The sequence below is a fragment of the Anomaloglossus baeobatrachus genome, unplaced genomic scaffold (assembly GCF_048569485.1).
Source record: "Anomaloglossus baeobatrachus isolate aAnoBae1 unplaced genomic scaffold, aAnoBae1.hap1 Scaffold_692, whole genome shotgun sequence".
Taxonomy (NCBI): Eukaryota; Metazoa; Chordata; class Amphibia; order Anura; family Aromobatidae; genus Anomaloglossus; species Anomaloglossus baeobatrachus.
Genome location: NW_027445066.1, coordinates 72,333 through 93,693, shown reverse-complemented (window position 1 = coordinate 93,693; position 21,361 = coordinate 72,333). Strand labels below are relative to the sequence as shown.

Below are 21,361 nucleotides of genomic sequence, written 5' to 3'. Positions count from 1 at the left end.
GATGTTTGATGAGGCAGGATGCTCTGCAGGAGATGTGTGATGGGGCAGGATGATCTGCAGGTGATGTGTGATGGGGCAGGATGATCTGCAGGTGATGTGTGATGGGGCAGGATGATCTGCAGGAGATGTGTGATGGGGCAGGATGCTCTGCAGGAGATGTGTGATGGGGCAGGATGCTCTGCAGGTGATGTGTGATGGGGCAGGATGCTCTGCAGGTGATGTTTGATGAGGCAGGATGCTCTGCAGGTGATGTGTGATGGGGCAGGATGCTCTGCAGGAGATGTGTGATGGGGCAGGATGATCTGCAGGTGATGTGTGATGGGGCAGGATGATCTGCAGGTGATGTGTGATGGGGCAGGATGCTCTGCAGGAGATGTGTGATGAGGCAGGATGATCTGCAGGTGATGTGTGATGGGGCAGGATGCTCTGCAGGTGATGTGTGATGGGGCAGGATGATCTGCAGGTGATGTGTGATGAGGCAGGATGATCTGCAGGTGATGTGTGATGAGGCAGGATGATCTGCAGGTGATGTGTGATGAGGCAGGATGCTCTGCAGGTAATGTGTGATGGGGCAGGATGCTCTGCAGGTGATGTTTGATGAGGCAGGATGCTCTGCAGGAGATGTGTGATGGGGCAGGATGATCTGCAGGTGATGTGTGATGGGGCAGGATGATCTGCAGGTGATGTGTGATGGGGCAGGATGATCTGCAGGAGATGTGTGATGGGGCAGGATGCTCTGCAGGAGATGTGTGATGGGGCAGGATGCTCTGCAGGTGATGTGTGATGGGGCAGGATGCTCTGCAGGTGATGTGTGATGGGGCAGGATGATCTGCAGGTGATGTGTGATGGGGCAGGATGCTCTGCAGGTGATGTGTGATGGGGCAGGATGCTCTGCAGGTGATGTGTGATGGGGCAGGATGATCTGCAGGTGATGTGTGATGAGGCAGGATGATCTGCAGGTGATGTGTGATGGGGCAGGATGCTCTGCAGGTGATGTGTGATGGGGCAGGATGATCTGCAGGAGATGTGTGATGAGGCAGGATGCTCTGCAGGTGATGTGTGATGGGGCAGGATGATCTGCAGGTGATGTGTGATGAGGCAGGATGCTCTGCAGGTGATGTGTGATGGGGCAGGATGCTCTGCAGGTGATGTGTGATGGGGCAGGATGCTCTGCAGGTGATGGGGCAGGATGCTCTGCAGGTGATGTGTGATGAGGCAGGATGCTCTGCAGGTGATGTGTGATGGGGCAGGATGCTCTGCAGGTGATGGGGCAGGATGCTCTGCAGGTGATGTGTGATGGGGCAGGATGCTCTGCAGGAGATGTGTGATGGGGCAGGATGCTCTGCAGGTGATGTGTGATGGGGCAGGATGCTCTGCAGGTGATGTGTGATGGGGCAGGATGCTCTGCAGGAGATGTGTGATGGGGCAGGATGCTCTGCAGGTGATGTGTGATGGGGCCGGATGATCTGCAGGTGATGTGTGATGAGGCAGTATGCTCTGCAGGTGATGTGTGATGGGGCAGGATGATCTGCAGGTGATGTGTGATGGGGAAGGATGATCTGCAGGTGATGTGTGATGGGGCAGGATGCTCTGCAGGTGATGTGTGATGGGGCAGGATGCTCTGCAGGTGATGTGTGATGGGGCAGGATGCTCTGCAGGTGATGTGTGATGAGGCAGTATGCTCTGCAGGTGATGTGTGATGGGGCAGGATGATCTGCAGGTGATGTGTGATGGGGCAGGATGCTCTGCAGGTGATGTGTGATGAGGCAGGATGATCTGCAGGAGATGTGTGATGGGGCAGGATGATCTGCAGGAGATGTGTGATGAGGCAGGATGATCTGCAGGTGATGTGTGATGGGGCAGGATGATCTGCAGGTGATGTGTGATGGGGCAGGATGATCTGCAGGTGATGTGTGATGGGGAAGGATGATCTGCAGGAGATGTGTGATGGGGCAGGATGATCTGCAGGAGATGTGTGATGGGGCAGGATGATCTGCAGGTGATGTGTGATGGGGCAGGATGATCTGCAGGTGATGTGTGATGGGGCAGGATGATCTGCAGGTGATGTGTGATGGGGCAGGATGCTCTGCAGGTGATGTGTGATGGGGCAGGATGCTCTGCAGGTGATGTGTGATGGGGCAGGATGCTCTGCAGGTGATGTGTGATGGGGCAGGATGATCTGCAGGTGATGTGTGATGGGGCAGGATGATCTGCAGGTGATGTGTGATGGGGCAGGATGCTCTGCAGGTGATGTGTGATGAGGCAGGATGATCTGCAGGAGATGTGTGATGGGGCAGGATGATCTGCAGGAGATGTGTGATGAGGCAGGATGATCTGCAGGTGATGTGTGATGGGGCAGGATGATCTGCAGGTGATGTGTGATGGGGCAGGATGATCTGCAGGTGATGTGTGATGGGGCAGGATGATCTGCAGGAGATGTGTGATGGGGCAGGATGATCTGCAGGAGATGTGTGATGGGGCAGGATGATCTGCAGGAGATGTGTGATGGGGCAGGATGATCTGCAGGTGATGTGTGATGGGGCAGGATGATCTGCAGGTGATGTGTGATGGGGCAGGATGATCTGCAGGTGATGTGTGATGGGGCAGGATGCTCTGCAGGTGATGTGTGATTGGGGCAGGATGATCTGCAGGAGATGTGTGATGAGGCAGGATGATCTGCAGGAGATGTGTGATGGGGCAGGATGATCTGCAGGTGATGTGTGATGGGGCAGGATGATCTGCAGGAGATGTGTGATGGGGCAGGATGATCTGCAGGTGATGTGTGATGGGGAAGGATGATCTGCAGGAGATGTGTGATGAGGCAGGATGATCTGCAGGTGATGTGTGATGAGGCAGGATGATCTGCAGGTGATGTGTGATGAGGCAGGATGATCTGCAGGTGATGTGTGATGGGGCAGGATGATCTGCAGGTGATGTGTGATGGGGCAGGATGCTCTGCAGGTGATGTGTGATGAGGCAGGATGCTCTGCAGGTGATGTGTGATGGGGCAGGATGATCTGTAGGTGATGTGTGATGGGGCAGGATGCTCTGCAGGTGATGTGTGATGGGGCAGGATGATCTGTAGGTGATGTGTGATGGGGCAGGATGATCTGCAGGAGATGTGTGATGGGGCAGGATGATCTGCAGGAGATGTGTGATGGGGCAGGATGATCTGCAGGTAATGTGTGATGGGGCAGGATGCTCTGCAGGTGATGTGTGATGAGGCAGGATGCTCTGCAGGTGATGTGTGATGGGGCAGGATGATCTGCAGGTGATGTGTGATGGGGCAGGATGATCTGCAGGTGATGTGTGATGGGGCAGGATGATCTGCAGGAGATGTGTGATGGGGCAGGATGATCTGCAGGTGATGTGTGATGGGGCAGGATGATCTGCAGGAGATGTGTGATGGGGCAGGATGATCTGCAGGAGATGTGTGATGGGGCAGGATGATCTGCAGGTGATGTGTGATGGGGCAGGATGATCTGCAGGTGATGTGTGATGGGGCAGGATGATCTGCAGGAGATGTGTGATGAGGCAGTATGCTCTGCAGGTGATGTGTGATGGGGCAGGATGATCTGCAGGTGATGTGTGATGGGGCAGGATGATCTGCAGGAGATGTGTGATGGGGCAGGATGATCTGCAGGTGATGTGTGATGGGGAAGGATGATCTGCAGGTGATGTGTGATGAGGCAGGATGCTCTGCAGGTGATGTGTGATGGGGCAGGATGATCTGTAGGTGATGTGTGATGGGGCAGGATGATCTGCAGGAGATGTGTGATGGGGCAGGATGATCTGCAGGAGATGTGTGATGGGGCAGGATGATCTGCAGGTGATGTGTGATGGGGAAGGATGCTCTGCAGGATATGTGTGATGGGGAAGGATGATCTGCAGGTGATGTGTGATGAGGCAGGATGCTCTGCAGGTAATGTGTGATGGGGCAGGATGATCTGTAGGTGATGTGTGATGGGGCAGGATGATCTGCAGGAGATGTGTGATGGGGCAGGATGATCTGCAGGTGATGTGTGATGGGGCAGGATGATCTGCAGGTGATGTGTGATGGGGCAGGATGCTCTGCAGGAGATGTGTGATGGGGCAGGATGCTCTGCAGGTGATGTGTGATGAGGCAGGATGATCTGCAGGTGATGTGTGATGGGGCAGGATGATCTGCAGGTGATGTGTGATGGGGCAGGTGATGTGTGATGGGGCAGAATGATCTGCAGGTGATGTGTGATGGGGCAGGATGCTCTGCAGGTGATGTGTGATGGGGCAGGATGCTCTGCAGGTGATGTGTGATGAGGCAGGATGATCTGCAGGTGATGTGTGATGGGGCAGGATGCTCTGCAGGTGATGTGTGATGGGGCAGGATGCTCTGCAGGTGATGTGTGATGGGGCAGGATGCTCTGCAGGTGATGTGTGATGGGGCAGGATGATCTGCAGGTGATGTGTGATGGGGCAGGATGATCTGCAGGTGATGTGTGATGGGGCAGGATGATCTGCAGGTGATGTGTGATGGGGCAGGATGCTCTGCAGGTGATGTGTGATGGGACAGGATGCTCTGCAGGTGATGTGTGATGAGGCAGGATGATCTGCAGGTGATGTGTGATGGGGCAGGATGATCTGCAGGTGATGTGTGATGGGGCAGGATGATCTGCAGGAGATGTGTGATGGGGCAGGATGATCTGCAGGAGATGTGTGATGGGGCAGGATGATCTGCAGGTGATGTGTGATGGGGCAGGATGATCTGCAGGTGATGTGTGATGAGGCAGGATGATCTGCAGGAGATGTGTGATGGGGCAGGATGCTCTGCAGGTGATGTGTGATGGGGCAGGATGATCTGCAGGTGATGTGTGATGGGGCAGGATGATCTGCAGGAGATGTGTGATGGGGCAGGATGCTCTGCAGGTGATGTGTGATGGGGCAGGATGCTCTGCAGGAGATGTGTGATGGGGCAGGATGATCTGCAGGTGATGTGTGATGAGGCAGGATGCTCTGCAGGTGATGTGTGATGGGGCAGGATGATCTGCAGGTGATGTGTGATGAGGCAGGATGATCTGCAGGTGATGTGTGATGGGGCAGGATGATCTGCAGGTGATGTGTGATGGGGCAGGATGATCTGCAGGTGATGTGTGATGAGGCAGGATGATCTGCAGGAGATGTGTGATGGGGAAGGATGATCTGCAGGAGATGTGTGATGAGGCAGGATGATCTGCAGGTGATGTGTGATGAGGCAGGATGATCTGCAGGTGATGTGTGATGGGCAGGATGATCTGCAGGTGATGTGTGATGGGCAGGATGATCTGCAGGTGATGTGTGATGGGCAGGATGATCTGCAGGTGATGTGTGATGGGCAGGATGATCTGCAGGTGATGTGTGATGGGGAAGGATGATCTGCAGGAGATGTGTGATGGGGCAGGATGATCTGCAGGAGATGTGTGATGGGGCAGGATGATCTGCAGGTGATGTGTGATGGGGAAGGATGATCTGCAGGTGATGTGTGATGGGGCAGGATGATCTGCAGGTGATGTGTGATGGGGAAGGATGATCTGCAAGTGATGTGTGATGGGGCAGGATGATCTGCAGGTGATGTTTGATGGGGCAGGATGATCTGCAGGTGATGTGTGATGGGGCAGGATGCTCTGCAGGTGATGTGTGATGAGGCAGGATGCTCTGCAGGATATGTGTGATGAGGCAGGATGATCTGCAGGTGATGTGTGATGAGGCAGGATGCTCTGCAGGATATGTGTGATGGGGCAGGATGATCTGCAGGTGATGTGTGATGGGGCAGGATGCTCTGCAGGTGATGTGTGATGAGGCAGGATGCTCTGCAGGATATGTGTGATGGGGCAGGATGCTCTGCAGGTGATGTGTGATGGGGCAGGATGATCTGCAGGTGATGTGTGATGGGGCAGGATGATCTGCAGGAGATGTGTGATGGGGCAGGATGATCTGCAGGTGATGTGTGATGGGGCAGGATGATCTGCAGGAGATGTGTGATGGGGCAGGATGATCTGCAGGTGATGTGTGATGGGGCCGGATGATCTGCAGGAGATGTGTGATGAGGCAGGATGCTCTGCAGGTGATGTGTGATGGGGCAGGATGATCTGCAGGTGATGTGTGATGGGGCAGGATGCTCTGCAGGTGATGTGTGATGGGGCAGGATGCTCTGCAGGTGATGTGTGATGGGGCAGGATGCTCTGCAGGTGATGTGTGATGGGGCAGGATGCTCTGCAGGTGATGTGTGATGGGGCAGGTGATGTGTGATGGGGCAGGATGATCTGCAGGTGATGTGTGATGGGGCAGGTGATGTGTGATGGGGCAGGATGATCTGCAGGTGATGTGTGATGGGGCAGGATGATCTGCAGGTGATGGGGCAGGATGATCTGCAGGTGATGTGTGATGAGGCAGGATGATCTGCAGGTGATGTGTGATGGGGCAGGATGCTCTGCAGGTGATGTGTGATGGGGCAGGTGATGTGTGATGGGGCAGGATGATCTGCAGGTGATGTGTGATGGGGCAGGATGATCTGCAGGAGATGTGTGATGGGGCAGGATGCTCTGCAGGAGATGTGTGATGGGGCAGGATGCTCTGCAGGAGATGTGTGATGGGGCAGGATGCTCTGCAGGAGATGTGTGATGAGGCAGGATGATCTGCAGGAGATGTGTGATGAGGCAGGATGATCTGCAGGTGATGTGTGATGGGGCAGGATGATCTGCAGGTGATGTGTGATGGGGCAGGATGATCTGCAGGTGATGTGTGATGGGGCAGGATGCTCTGCAGGAGATGTGTGATGAGGCAGGATGATCTGCAGGTGATGTGTGATGGGGCAGGATGATCTGCAGGAGATGTGTGATGGGGCAGGATGCTCTGCAGGAGATGTGTGATGAGGCAGGATGCTCTGCAGGAGATGTGTGATGAGGCAGGATGATCTGCAGGTGATGTGTGATGGGGCAGGATGATCTGCAGGTGATGTGTGATGGGGCAGGATGCTCTGCAGGTGATGTGTGATGGGGCAGGATGCTCTGCAGGTGATGTGTGATGGGGCAGGATGATCTGCAGGAGATGTGTGATGGGGCAGGATGATCTGCAGGTGATGTGTGATGAGGCAGGATGCTCTGCAGGTGATGTGTGATGGGGCAGGATGCTCTGCAGGAGATGTGTGATGGGGCAGGATGCTCTGCAGGTGATGTGTGATGAGGCAGGATGATCTGCAGGTGATGTGTGATGGGGCAGGATGATCTGCAGGTGATGTGTGATGGGGCAGGATGCTCTGCAGGTGATGTGTGATGGGGCAGGATGCTCTGCAGGTGATGTGTGATGGGGCAGGATGATCTGCAGGAGATGTGTGATGGGGCAGGATGATCTGCAGGTGATGTGTGATGAGGCAGGATGCTCTGCAGGTGATGTGTGATGGGGCAGGATGCTCTGCAGGAGATGTGTGATGGGGCAGGATGATCTGCAGGTGATGTGTGATGAGGCAGGATGCTCTGCAGGTGATGTGTGATGGGGCAGGATGATCTGCAGGTGATGTGTGATGAGGCAGGATGATCTGCAGGTGATGTGTGATGGGGCAGGATGATCTGCAGGTGATGTGTGATGGGGCAGGATGATCTGCAGGTGATGTGTGATGAGGCAGGATGCTCTGCAGGAGATGTGTGATGGGGCAGGATGATCTGCAGGTGATGTGTGATGGGTGACAATGCTCTGCAGGTGATGTGTGATGAGTGACAATGCTCTGCAGGTGATGAGTGATGTTCTGCAGCGGTGCTGTGTTTTGTATTTGATGCAATGTTCTGCAGCGGTGCTGTGTTTTGTATTTGATGCAATGCTCTGCAGCAGTGATGGTTCGTATTTGGTGAAATGCTCTGCAGCGGTGATGTTTTGTATTTGGTGCAATGCTCTGCAGCGGTGCTGTGTTTTGTATTTGATGCAATACTCTGCAGCGGTGATGTTTTGTATTTGGTGAAATGCTCTGCAGCGGTGCTGTGTTTTGTATTTGATGCAATGCTCTGCAGCGGTGCTGTGTTTTGTATTTGGTGCAATGCTCTGCAGCGGTGCTGTGTTTTGTATTTGGTGCAATGCTCTGCAGCGTTGGTGTGTTTCGTATTTGGTGCAATGCTCTGAAGCGGAGCTGTTTCGTATTTGGTGCAATGCTCTGCAGCGTTGCTGTGTTTCGTATTTGGTGCAATGCTCTGCAGCGGAGCTGTTTCGTATTTGGTGCAATGCTGTTCACGGAGCTGTTTCATATTTGATGCAATGCTCTGCAGCGGTGATGGTTCGTATTTGGTGAAATGCTCTGCAGCGGAGCTGTTTCGTATTTGGTGCAATGCTCTGCAGCGGTGATGGTTCGTATTTGGTGAAATGCTCTGCAGCGGAGCTGTTTCATATTTGATGCAATGCTCTGCAGCGGTGATGGTTCGTATTTGGTGAAATGCTCTGCAGCGGAGCTGTTTCGTATTTGGTGCAATGCTCTGCAGCGGTGATGGTTCGTATTTGGTGAAATGCTCTGCAGCGGAGCTGTTTCATATTTGATGCAATGCTCTGCAGCGGTGATGGTTCGTATTTGGTGAAATGCTCTGCAGCGGAGCTGTTTCGTATTTGGTGCAATGCTCTGCAGCGGAGCTGTTTCGTATTTGGTGCAATGCTCTGCAGCGGTGATGGTTTGTATTTGGTGCAATGCTCTGCAGCGGAGCTGTTTCGTATTTGGTGCAATGCTCTGCAGCGGTGATGGTTCGTATTTGGTGAAATGCTCTGCAGCGGAGCTGTTTCGTATTTGGTGCAATGCTCTGCAGTGCGGACACAGCTCTTCTTGTTGCTGCTGCGATGTTTACTGTGCGGAGACCCCGCCTGGTGCCGGAATGTGGAGGTGATGTGTCTGCAGCGCCCACTGCGCCCGTCCTCTCCGCACCCTCACATCTCTCCGGAGGCCCCGGACGGTGAGTGGCCGCTGACACAGCGTGGTCCGTCTATCAGTGCGGGCCCCTGAGTAGGGACAGTATGGGGACCCCTGTGTAGGGACAGTATGGGGGGGTCCATGTGTAGGGACAGTGTGGGGGCCCCTGTGTAGGGACAGTATGGGGACCCCTGTGTAGGGACAGTATGGGGGCCCCTGAGTAGGGACAGTATGGGGACCCCTGTGTAGGGACAGTATGGGGGGGTCCATGTGTAGGGACAGTGTGGGGGCCCCTGTGTAGGGACAGTATGGGGACCCCTGTGTAGGGACAGTATGGGGGGGTCCATGTGTAGGGACAGTATGGGGGTCCCTGTGTAGGGACAGGATGGGGGCCCCTGTGTAGGGACAGTATGGGGGCCCCTGTGTAGGGACAGTATGAGGGCCCCTGTGTAGGGACAGTATGGGGGCCCCCGTGTAGGGACAGTATGGGGGGGTCCCTGTGTAGGGACAGTGTGGGGGCCCCTGTGTAGGGACAGTATGGGGGCCCCTGTGTAGGGACAGTATGGGGGCCCCTCTGTAAGGACAGTATGGGGCCCCTGTGTAGGGACAGTATGGGGCCCCTGTGTAGGGACAGGATGGGGGCCCCTGTGTAGGGACAGTATGGGGCCCCTCTGTAAGGACAGTATGGGGCCCCTGTGTAGGGACAGGATGGGGGCCCCTGTGTAGGGACAGTATGGGGGGTCCCTGTGTAGAGACAGTATGGGGCGTCCCTGTGTAGGGACAGTATGGGGGCCCTGTGTAGGGACAGTGTGGGGGCCCCTGTGTAGGGACAGTATGGGGGTTCCCTCTGTAAGGACAGTATGGGAGACCCTGTGAAGGGACAGTATGGGGGCCACTGTGTAGGAACAGTGTGGAGGCCCTTCTGTAACTGTAAGGACAGTATGGGAGCCCCTGTGTAGGGACAGTATGGGGGCCCCTGTGTAGGGACAGTATGGGGGCCCCTGCGAAGGGACAGTATGGGGGCCCCTCTGTAAGGACAGTATGTGGGTCCCTGTGTAGGGACAGTATGGGGGCCCTTCTGTAAGGACAGTATGGGAGCCCCTGTGTAGGGACAGTATGGGGGCCCCTGTGTAGGGACAGTATGGGGCCCCTGTGTAGGGACAGGATGGGGGCCCCTGTGTAGGGACAGGATGGGGGCCCCTGTGTAGGGACAGTTTGGGGGCCCCTGTGTAGGGACAGTATGGGGGCCCCTGTGTAGGGACAGGATGGGGGCCCCTGTGTAGGGACAGTATGGGGGTCCCTGTGTAGGGACAGTATGGGGGGTCCCTGTGTAGGGACAGTGTGGGGGCCCCTGTGTAGGGACAGTATGGGGGTTCCCTGTGTAGGGACAGTATGGGGGCCCCTCTGTAAGGACAGTATGGGGCCCCTGTGTAGGGACAGTATGGGGGCCCTTCTGTAAGGACAGTATGGGAGCCCCTGTGTAGGGACAGTATGGGGGCCCCTGTGTAGGGACAGGGTGGGGGCCCCTGTGTAGGGACAGTGGGGGGCCCCTGTGTAGGGACAGTATGGGGGTCCCTGTGTAGGGACAGTATGGGGGGCCCCTGTGTAGGGACAGTGTGGGGGCCCTTGTGTAGGGACAGTGTGGGGGGTCCCTGTGTAGGGACAGTATGGGGGGTCCCTGTGTAAGGACAGTATGGGGGGTCCCTGTGTAGGGACAGTGTGGGGGCCCCTGTGTAGAGACAGTGTGGGGGCCCCTGTGTAGGGACAGTGTGGGGGGTCCCTGTGTAGGGACAGTATGGGGACCCCTGTGTAGGGACAGTATGGGAGCCCCTGTGTAGGGACAGTATGGGGGCCCCTGTGTAGGGACAGTATGGGGGGTCCCTGTGTAGGGACAGTGTGGGGGCCCCTGTGTAGGGACAGTATGGGGGGTCCCTGTGTAGGGACAGTATGGGGGCCCCTGTGTAGGGACAGTGTGCGGGCCCCTGTGTAGGGACAGTGTTGGGGGTCCCTGTGTAGGGACAGTATGGGAGCCCCTGTGTAAGGACAGTATGGGAGCCCCTGTGTAAGGACAGTGTGGGGCCCCCTGTGTAGGGACAGTATGGGGGGTCCCTGTGTAGGGACAGTATGGGAGCCCCTGTGTAGGGACAGTGTGGGGGCCCCTGTGTAGGGACAGTATGGAGGGTCCCTGTGTAAGGACAGTATGGGGCCCCTGTGTAGGGACGGTATGGGGGCCCCTGTGTAGGGACGGTATGGGGGGTCCCTGTGTAGGGACAGTGTGGGGGCCCCTGTGTAGGGACAGTATGGGGGTCCCTGTGAAGGGACATTATGGGGGCCCCTGTGTAGGGACAGTGTGGGGGGTCCCTGTGTAGGGACAGTATGGGGGTCCCTGTGTAGGGACAGTGTGGGGGCCCCTGTGTAGGGACAGTATGGGGGCCCCTGTGTAGGGACAGTATGGGGGGTCCCTGTGTAGGGACAGTGTGGGGGCCCCTGTGTAGGGACAGTATGGGGGTCCCTGTGTAGGGACATTATGGGGGCCCCTGTGTAGGGACAGTGTGGGGGGTCCCTGTGTACGGACAGTATGGGGGTCCCTGTGTAGGGACAGTGTGGGGGCCCCTGTGTAGGGACAGTATGGGGGTCCCTGTGTAGGGACAGTATGGGAGCCCCTGTGTAGGGACAGTGTGGGGGCCCCTGTGTAGGGACAGTATGGAGGGTCCCTGTGTAAGGACAGTATGGGGCCCCTGTGTAGGGACGGTATGGGGGCCCCTGTGTAGGGACGGTATGGGGGGTCCCTGTGTAGGGACAGTGTGGGGGCCCCTGTGTAGGGACAGTATGGGGGTCCCTGTGAAGGGACATTATGGGGGCCCCTGTGTAGGGACAGTGTGGGGGGTCCCTGTGTAGGGACAGTATGGGGGTCCCTGTGTAGGGACAGTGTGGGGGCCCCTGTGTAGGGACAGTATGGGGGCCCCTGTGTAGGGACAGTATGGGGGGTCCCTGTGTAGGGACAGTGTGGGGGCCCCTGTGTAGGGACAGTATGGGGGTCCCTGTGTAGGGACATTATGGGGGCCCCTGTGTAGGGACAGTGTGGGGGGTCCCTGTGTAGGGACAGTATGGGGGTCCCTGTGTAGGGACAGTCTGGGGGCCCCTGTGTAGGGACAGTATGGGGGTCCCTGTGTAGGGACATTATGGGGGCCCCTGTGTAGGGACAGTGTGGGGGACCCTGTGTAGGGACATTATGGGGGCCCCTGTGTAGGGACAGTGTGGGGGGCCCTGTGTAGGGACAGTATGGGGGCCCCTGTGTAGGGACAGTATGGGGGACCCTGTGTAGGGACAGTATGGGGGGTCCCTGTGTAGGGAGAGTGTGGGGGCCCCTGTGTAGGGACAGTGTGGGGGCCCCTGTGTAGGGACAGTATGGGGGCCCCTGTGTAGGGACAGTATGGGGGCCCCTGTGTAGGGACAGTGTGGGGCCCTCATTGTGTGGATGTGGACCAGCACAGGAGGATCAGGATGTTCCAGGAGCTGCGGCAATGATTACAACTCCCATCGTGTCCTGTAGGACGTGTGAACCCCGGAGAACATCTGTGCGGACGCCATGCTGCAGACAATCCTCCTGTTGAGCCTCTCCCTCCACCTGCTGGGGGACTGCGCCGGGCAGGAGAGTCCTCCAGAGGTGAGTGACAGCCACACCGGGGTCTGTGGGGGCGAAGCTGACACACAACGCACCACTACTCCCATCATCCCCGACCCCGGAGCTCACAATCCAATATATCTCTACTTCCATCACCCTGACCTCTCGGGGCCCCCCTGACATCATGTTGCCCCCCTGACCTCTCTGTGCCCCACCTGACCTCTTGGGGCTCCCCTGACCGCTCTGCGCCCCACCTGACCTCTCGGGTCCCCCCCCCTGACCTCTCGGCGCCCCCCTGACCTCTCGGGTCCCCCCCCTGACCTCTCGGCGCCCCCCTGACCTCTCGGGTCCCCCCCTGACCTCTCGGCGCCCCCCTGACCTCTCGGGTCCCCCCCCCGACCTCTCGGCGCCCCCTGATTTATCGGCCCCTGTGGTGCACTGGTTGCAGTGATGGTCTGTCTGCCCCTGATGAGGCCCGATGACTGCAGGATAGCGGCCACCGCTGCAGATTGCTGTGATTTTGGGGTGCATGATGTGGGGTCTCAGTAGATCCAGCCGCAGTCAGAGTCAGCGCTCTGTACCGTCAGGTCTGTCCTGAGCAGCGGGAGGCTCTCCGTGTCCTGCGCCAGGTCCAGAAGCTGCTCACCGACCACGAGGCCTCGTACCTGCGGGGGCTGAGGACATTGAACAGAAGACTGAACCAGCTGAGGGGGCAGCTGCAGAGGCGAGAGGATAAAGGTAGGTGCTGACCGCCCCCCCGTACTGTACCAACCTGCTGATTGTCTCCTCACTGTGGTCTCTTCCCACCGCAGACTCCTGTCCACAGCTGAAGCCGCCTCGTCACGGTCGGATCCTGGGCAAAAAGCTGAAGCCGGGACATGAGCTGCATTTCCTGTGTGACGCCGGCTTCCAGCTGACCGGCTCCGAGTCCAGAACCTGCACGGACAATCGGACCTGGAGCGGACAGCCTGCCGTCTGCAGTGGTAACAGCTAGGACTGGACTGCAGGGGGACTGGGACCCAGGCATGGAGCCCCCACATCAGCCACACAACCGTGTACCGCAGAGGATGAGCGATCTGCCCCGCGCATAACTGCCCAACGCAAAGTGCCCCTCGGAACTCCACACCCAGCACAGGCCTGGCCGACCCGCGACTGCGCGCCCAGCACAGGCCCTGCCGACCCCGCGACTCCACGCCCAGCACAGGTTAAGCTGACCCCAGGTCTCCGCGCCCAGCACAGGTTCAGCTGACCCCGGGTGTCACGCTAGTGCCTATGGGAAGTATGGCGTACAACATGACACACAACACAACAAAGGGTACACCGGGGATACAATAACAACGGTGGGCCCTAACGCTAGTGAGGGGGCAGATGGACACCTCCTGCAGTCACCTGCAGCTGTACCCTGCACTCCTAGCCAGTCCCTCTATAGGTTCTGCACCTGTCACTGAACAGGATACCTGAGACCCTGGCAGACCCTGTAAAAACCCTGGCTAGTGAGATGGTAGGTGAGGGACGCTGGCCCCACCGCTGCACTAATAACAGCAGGGGAAGGAAATCCAGACAGGGGAAAACAAGAACAGACTGCTGCAGTCAGCAACTTGTAATAAGGGCTCCATCAGCTCCTTCCACCTCCAGGCCAAGCATCCAAATAAATGAGAATAACAGGCACCCTTGTGACCGCAGAAAAAGAACGCCTCCATCCCACAGCAAAACGCAGATGGCTTAGTACGAGGGGACCCCCCCCCACCACCTGCACAGGATCATCCAGATGTACTAGTAGGACCTCCTCCTGCGGAAGATCTACAAGGAACCGGGTCCTAGTTGGTCTGTCCCTGAGGCGCCTATCTTCCCCTATAGCGAGGCACATGGCGCCTCCAGCAACTATGGGGCAGCATACTGGACCAGAGGATCCCTCAGCCGAAAAGACAATCTCTGAAAGAACCGACTCCTGAGAGCTGGAGACTATGGAGATTAAATTCCACAAGGGAGACGCTGTCAAGATCACCATAGACCAGGGCCAAAGCCGCAAAGAACTTGTCTACCAGCTGCAAAGGTCAGCAGAGAGAAGGCCCAGGACTGGGGACCCTCCCGCAACAGGGAGACTACAGCCCCCACCCACTGTTCCTCAATCTCTGAGGAACAAGGCCGCCCCCCCAGAAAACCAGTCTAGGAGAGCAACCTTAGGTTCAGGCTGTGTCTAGGCTGCGACCATGAGACCCTCCACATGCTGCAGATGTTCTACCACCTGAGACCACAGCGCAACCACCTCTTGTGAAAGGACTCTGCAGCAGGTGCGCCAATGCAGCAGCCGAAGCCATATAGGCTCAGCAAAAAAGGGTTGGGCCAGTTATTTTGTCACGCTAGTGACTATGGGAAGTCTGGCACACAATGCGATACACAACAAAGGGTACACCGAAGACACGATAACGGTGGGCCCTAGCGCTAGTGAGGGGGAAGATGAGACACCACCTGCACTCACCTGCAGCTGTACCCTGTACTCCTAGCCAGTCCGAACTGGACACCGAGCCGGATACCTGAGACCCTGTAATAGCCGTGGCTAGTGAGCTGGCAGGTGAGTGACGCTGGCCCCACTGCTGCGCTAAAAAAACAACAACAAGGGAAGGAAAGTGTGACGGGGAGAACAGAATGGCAAAGGGGCCCCTAAACTGACCCTAAGACTGGGGACCCTGTGCTGTCCCTTTCCTGATGGCAGACTTCTTTAAGGTTGTCAGGGTTGAGCCTCCAACATGGCCCTGTCTCCTATCCTGGCCCTGATAACTAAGTCCCCACCACCCAGGGGACTGACCAGGACAGAGATCCTAAAAATCCACTCGCACAGAACAACAGACGGGAGTAAACAAAACCTGACACACACCTAAAATCTGTTCCAGGGAATAAGCAAAGGTGCATGGCTAAGGCTACAAAGAGAAGGGGGTAGTAGAAACAATTTACTACAATTCCAGCAGATGGCACCAGACACATCCTCTCTGCTCCTGGGCTAGCTCCAGCTGAGTTGAATATCCAGCAACCTCTCCAGGAAGCAGAGGGATTATATACAGGCCGGAAATGAGGAGCTGACGGCAGCTGAGTGAGTCTGCTGCTGCACCAGAGAAGAAGGTAACCCTTACGTGCCCAAAGGAAAGCAATACTGTATAAATGGGCATGGTCTCAGCTGGTGATCCTGAACCTGAGCCTGTATACACGTGACAGTAAGACGGGGAAACACAACAGACTGCAGCCGTCAGAACCAGGACTGCAGCCTACACAGCAACTTGTGATAAGGGCTCCAGCAGCTCCTTCCACCTCCAGCCCAAGCATCCAAATTAATGAGAATAACCGGCACCCTCTGCCGGAAGCAGAGGAATCTATCACTTGTTTCATACTGCAGAGAGATGACCTAGACTCCGCGCCCAGCACAGACCAAGCCGCCCCCGGGACCCCGCACCCAACACAGGCCCGCCTGCCCCCGGGACCTTGCGCCCAGTGTAGGCCCAGTAGGCCACGTGACCCCGCGCCCAGTGTAGGCCCAGTCGCCCACAGGACCCCGCGCCCAGTCGCCCACGGGACCCCGCTCCCAGTGTAGGCCCAGTCTCCCACGGGACCCCGCGCCCAGTGTAGGCCCAGTCGGCCACGGGACCCCGCGCCCAGTGTAGGCCCAGTCGGCCACGGGACCCCGCGCCCAGTACAGGCCCCCGGGACCCCGCACCCAGTACAGAAGACCATGAGCTCTGAACCAACCATGGGTTCTGGTCACTACGCTCCACACTACCCCCCGGGCTCTGGGACCCTGCGCTCCTACTGCCTCCCGGTTCTGCAACCTCACACTCTGCACCATCCCTGGGTCCTGGGACCCTGCGATCCACACTGCCACCCCTAGTCCCCGGGTTCTGGTGGGACCCTGCGATCCACACTGCCCCCCCCCCCAGGTTCTGCCCATTCCCAGGTTTTGGAGTCCTGCGCTCCACTGCCCCCTGTCTCTGGGTTTGGGGGCTCTGCACCGTCCCCTGGAGTTACAGATGTAAGCTGTTTATGGGGTAGAGGGTCCACGATGTTTTACTTTCAAGTTTTCTCTATCCACAGAGCTGACATCTTTGACCAACACATCGTCCTCGCCGCAGCGTCCGGCCCGATGCTCCACCGCGCAGGGAGTTCAGCACTGTGCCTGTGACCCCGGATACGTCATCCAGACCGGAGGCCTCTGTCAGGGTAACCGCTCCTCACCGGACTATGCTCTGTGTACCCCAGCCACGCACGGCCAGAAGTGTGACCCCGACAAGACACCTGTATGACCCCTGACCCCACACCGCCAGAAATGTGACCCCCCTAACCAGACACCTGTGTGACCCCCCTTCCCGACCAGGCACCTGTGTGACCGCCCCAACACTAGACACCTGTGTGACCACCCCAACACTAGACACCTGTGTGACCCCCCCGCAACCAGACACCTGTGTGACCACCCCAACACTAGACACCTGTGTGACCCCCCCGTGACCAGACACCTGTGTGACCACCCCAACACTAGACACCTGTGTGACCACCCCAACACTAGACACCTGAGTGACCCCTCCCCGACCAGACACCTGTGTGACCCCCCCGCGACCAGACACCTGTGTGACCACCCCAACACTAGACACCTGTGTGACCCCCGTGACCAGACACCTGTGTGACCACCCCAACACTAGACACCTGTGACCCCCCGTGACCAGACACCTGTGTGACCACCCCAACACTAGACACTTGTGTGACCCCCCCAACACTAGACACCTGTGTGACCCCCCCACGACCAGACACCTGTGTGACCCCCCCCGACCAGACACCTGTGTGACCACCCCAACACTAGACACCTGTGTGACCCCCCCCGACCAGACACCTGTGTGACCACCCCAACACTAGACACCTGTGTGACCCCCACGACCAGACACCTGTGTGACCACCCCAACACTAGACACCTGTGTGACCCCCACGACCAGACACCTGTGTGACCACCCCAACACTAGACACCTGTGTGACCCCCCCCGACCAGACACCTGTGTGACCCCCCCTTCCCGACCAGACACCTGTGTGACCCCCCTTCCCGACCAGACACCTGTGTGACCTCCCCAACACTAGACACCTGTGTGACCCCCCCAACCAGACACCTGTGTGACCCCCCCGACCAGACACCTGTGTGACCCCCCCGACTAGACACCTGTATGACCCCCCCTTCCCGACCAGACACCTGTGTGACCCCGCCGACTAGACACCTGTGTGACCCCCCTCCCGACCAGACACCTGTGTGACCCCCCCGACCAGACACCTGTGTGACCCCCCCGACTAGACACCTGTGTGACCCCCCCCCCCCGACCAGACACCTGTGTGACCCCCCCCGACCAGACACCTGTGTGACCCCACCTCCCCCTGTAGACGAAGCGACAGATATTACGCGCCACTAGCGGACAGTGTGTGAATATCGGATCCGCCACAGCACAGACTCGCCCTCTCCTTTCTCTCAGATTTCCTCTCAGTACTGCAGGATCTCTGCTTGCTGTGAATGAATGGAAACCTCTCTGTGCTCATTCACAACCTGACAGCCTGGCGGTAGTTTCTGCACCGTATCAGAGAGCCTGGAAATGTAAAACACCCGCTTGTAATGTAGGTGCGGTTTTCATGCGGTTTTGGTATTGCGTTTTTTAAAGGAGAAACAAAATATGATAAAATAATGGATAGAAAGGATGGAAAGAAAAGCTGGAAGACAGACAATAAGAAAGAACAATAGCTCTACATGGGAAGAGCTCGCTTGGTAAAATGATTTTTCAATTTTTGGGGGGGGATTGACATGATGTGTCCCCCCATTTTTTAGATCCAGCACAGGAACAGCAGCAGCGGCAGGCTGCCCCCCCTCACCTGTCTCATGTACCTTGGCTGGTTATGAAGTATAGAAGGGGTCCCACACTTTTTTTTTTTTCTTAAACCAGCCAACATACAGCAGACAGCTCGGAGCTGATATTATTAGGGTGGGCCATCGTTATTTCGCCCTTTCCAGCCTAAAAATAGCAGTCCACAGCTGCCCTAGAAATGGTGCATCCATAAGATGCGCCAATTCTGGCACTGAACCAAGCGCTTCACGATTGCCCTAGTGTGGTGGCAATCTGGGTAATAAGGGGTTAATGGCAGCCCATAGCTGTCACTAAGCCCAAGGTTAGTGATGTTAGGCGTCTGAGACACCGCCCATCACCAATCTGTAAGTGAAAGTAAATAAACACAATCACCCAAAAAATCCTTTATTTGAAATAAAATAAAAGCCCCCTCTTTCACCACTTTAGTAACCCCCAAACACCCCTCCAGGTCCAATGTAATCCACATGAGGTCTCAGGATGCATCCAGCTCTGCTACGTCAGTGTCCTGTCACAACAAGCGGTCATACAGCATGGCTGCCTGCTGTGAGTGTGGAGAGCCGCAACGATCATGATGAACTGGGGTGAACCCCTGACGTCACAGCTACGGGTCCCGCAGTATGGCGTATGTCGCAGCAGTGACATCCCGGGTTCGCTGCTGTGAAGTTCAAGCCGCTACTGAAGTGAGCCGCACAATCGGCGGTGCAGTCACTCATGTGAGTCCTCCAGCTGCGGCTCACTTCAGTCACAGCCTGATTTGCGGTCACAGGTGAAGGACTCAAGCTGTGACTACAAATCATCTGAGTGACGTCACCGCTGATCATGCTGCTCACTTCAGTCACTCACGTGATTTCCTGTCACAGGTGGAGGACTCCAGCTGTGGCTGCGGCTATCCTGAGTGACGTCCCGCTGATCGCGCTGCTCACTTCAGTCACTCGCGTGATTTCCTGTCACAGGTGAAGTACTCCAGCTGTGGCTGTGGCTATCCTGAGTGACGTCCCGCTGATCGCGCTGCTCACTTCAGTCACTCGCGTGATTTCCTGTCACAGGTGAAGGACTCCAGCTGTGGCCGCGGCTATCCTGAGTGACGTCCCGCTGATCACGCTGCTCACTTCAGTCACTCGCGTGATTTCCTGTCACAGGTGAAGGACTCCAGCTGTGGCTGCGACTATCCTGAGTGACGTCCCGCTGATCACGCTGCTCACTTCAGTCACTCAGGTGATTTCCTGTCACAGGTGAAGTACTCCAGCTGTGGCTATCCTGAGTGACGTCCCGCTGATCACGCTGCCCACTTCAGTCACTCGGGTGATTTCCTGTCACAGGTGAAGTACTCCAGCTGTGGCTGCGGCTATCCTGAGTGACGTCCCCGCTGATCGCGCTGCCCACTTCAGTCACTCGCGTGATTTCCTGTCACAGGTGAAGTACTCCAGCTGTGGCTATCCTGAGTGACGTCCCGCTGATCACGCTGCCCACTTCAGTCACTCGGGTGATTTCCTGTCACAGGTGAAGGACTCCAGCTGTGGCTGCAGCTATCCTGAGTGACGTCCCGCTGATCACGCTGCTCACTTCAGTCACTCGCGTGATTTCCTGTCACAGGTGAAGGACTCCAGCTGTGGCTGCGGCTATCCTGAGTGACGTCCCGCTGATCACGCTGCTCACTTCAGTCACTCGCGTGATTTCCTGTCACAGGTGAAGGACTCCAGCTGTGGCCGCGGCTATCCTGAGTGACGTCCCGCTGATCGCGCTGCTCACTTCAGTCACTCGCGTGATTTCCTGTCACAGGTGAAGGACTCCAGCTGTGGCTGCGACTATCCTGAGTGACGTCCAGCTGATCACGCTGCTCACTTCAGTCACTCGGGTGATTTCCTGTCACAGGTGGAGGACTCCAGCTGTGGCCGCGGCTATCCTGAGTGACGTCCCGCTGATCACTCTGCTCACTTCAGCCACTCGCGTGATTTCCTGTCACAGGTGAAGGACTCCAGCTGTGGCTGCGGCTATCCTGAGTGACGTCCCGCTGATCACGCTGCCCACTTCAGTCACTCGCGTGATTTCCTGTCACAGGTGAAGGACTCCAGCTGTGGCTGCAGCTATCCTGAGTGACGTCCCGCTGATCACGCTGCTCACTTCAGTCACTCGGGTGATTTCCTGTCACAGGTGGAGGACTCCAGCTGTGGCCGCGGCTATCCTGAGTGACGTCACCGCTGATCGCACGGCTCACTTCAGTTGCTGCGTGGAGCTCAGAGCGGGCAGTCTTCTTCTGTGGTGCTTGCTGTGAGTGTCAAATGTAGCAGTGCTGTAAGCGTTGTGGGACCTCGTGTGAATTACGTCGGAACTGGAGGGGTGTTTGGGAGTTAATAAAGTGGTGTTTTTTGTCTTCCATTTCAAATAAAGGATTTTTGGGGTGTTTATGTTTATTAACTTTTACTTACAGATTAGTAATGGGGGTGTCTCATAAACACCTGCCATTACTAATCTAGGACTTAATGACAGCCCATAGCTGCCACTAACTCCTTATTACCCCGAATGCCACCGCACCAGGGTAATCGGGAAGAGTCAGTAAAGTCCCGGGGCTGTCGCATCTAATGGATGCGGAAATTCCAGGGGGCTGCTGGCTGATATTTTTAGGCTGGGGGGCTCCCAATAATGTGAGTCTCCGCAGCCTGAAAATACCAGCCCTCAGCTATGAGGCTTTATCTTGGCTGGTTATCAAAATTGGGGGGGACTGCATGCTGTTTTTTTAAATTATTTATTTATTGTACTGTACGATATAGACAAGCCCACTGGCGGCTGTGTTTGGTTGCAGTGAGACAGCTGTCACTCAGCATGGGGGCGGGTCTGACTGCAACCAATCACAGATGGGGGAGGAGTGAATATGTATGAGCCTAATGTGCGGATGCAGTGAATATGTTATGAGGCTAATGAGAGGGTCAGGAAGAAGGAGAGGCTGCAGGAGCAGTGTGACAGCCGCGCACG

The 21,361-nt window shown here is 56.8% G+C and overlaps 1 protein-coding gene across 1 annotated transcript in view; it reads left to right on the top strand.

The window, feature by feature from the left end:
* The first annotated feature begins 8,823 nt into the window (after nt 1–8,823).
* Nucleotides 8,824–21,361, top strand: part of LOC142286654 (fibulin-7-like) — a 33,611-nt gene continuing 21,073 nt past the window's right edge. Inside the window, exons 1-5 of the mRNA XM_075333383.1 lie at nt 8,824–8,933; nt 12,444–12,557; nt 13,103–13,253; nt 13,328–13,498; nt 16,596–16,721. Of these exons, the coding sequence (XP_075189498.1) occupies nt 12,480–12,557; nt 13,103–13,253; nt 13,328–13,498; nt 16,596–16,721 (526 nt within the window). The 5' untranslated portion in view covers nt 8,824–8,933; nt 12,444–12,479. The remainder of the gene's footprint in view (nt 8,934–12,443; nt 12,558–13,102; nt 13,254–13,327; nt 13,499–16,595; nt 16,722–21,361) is intronic.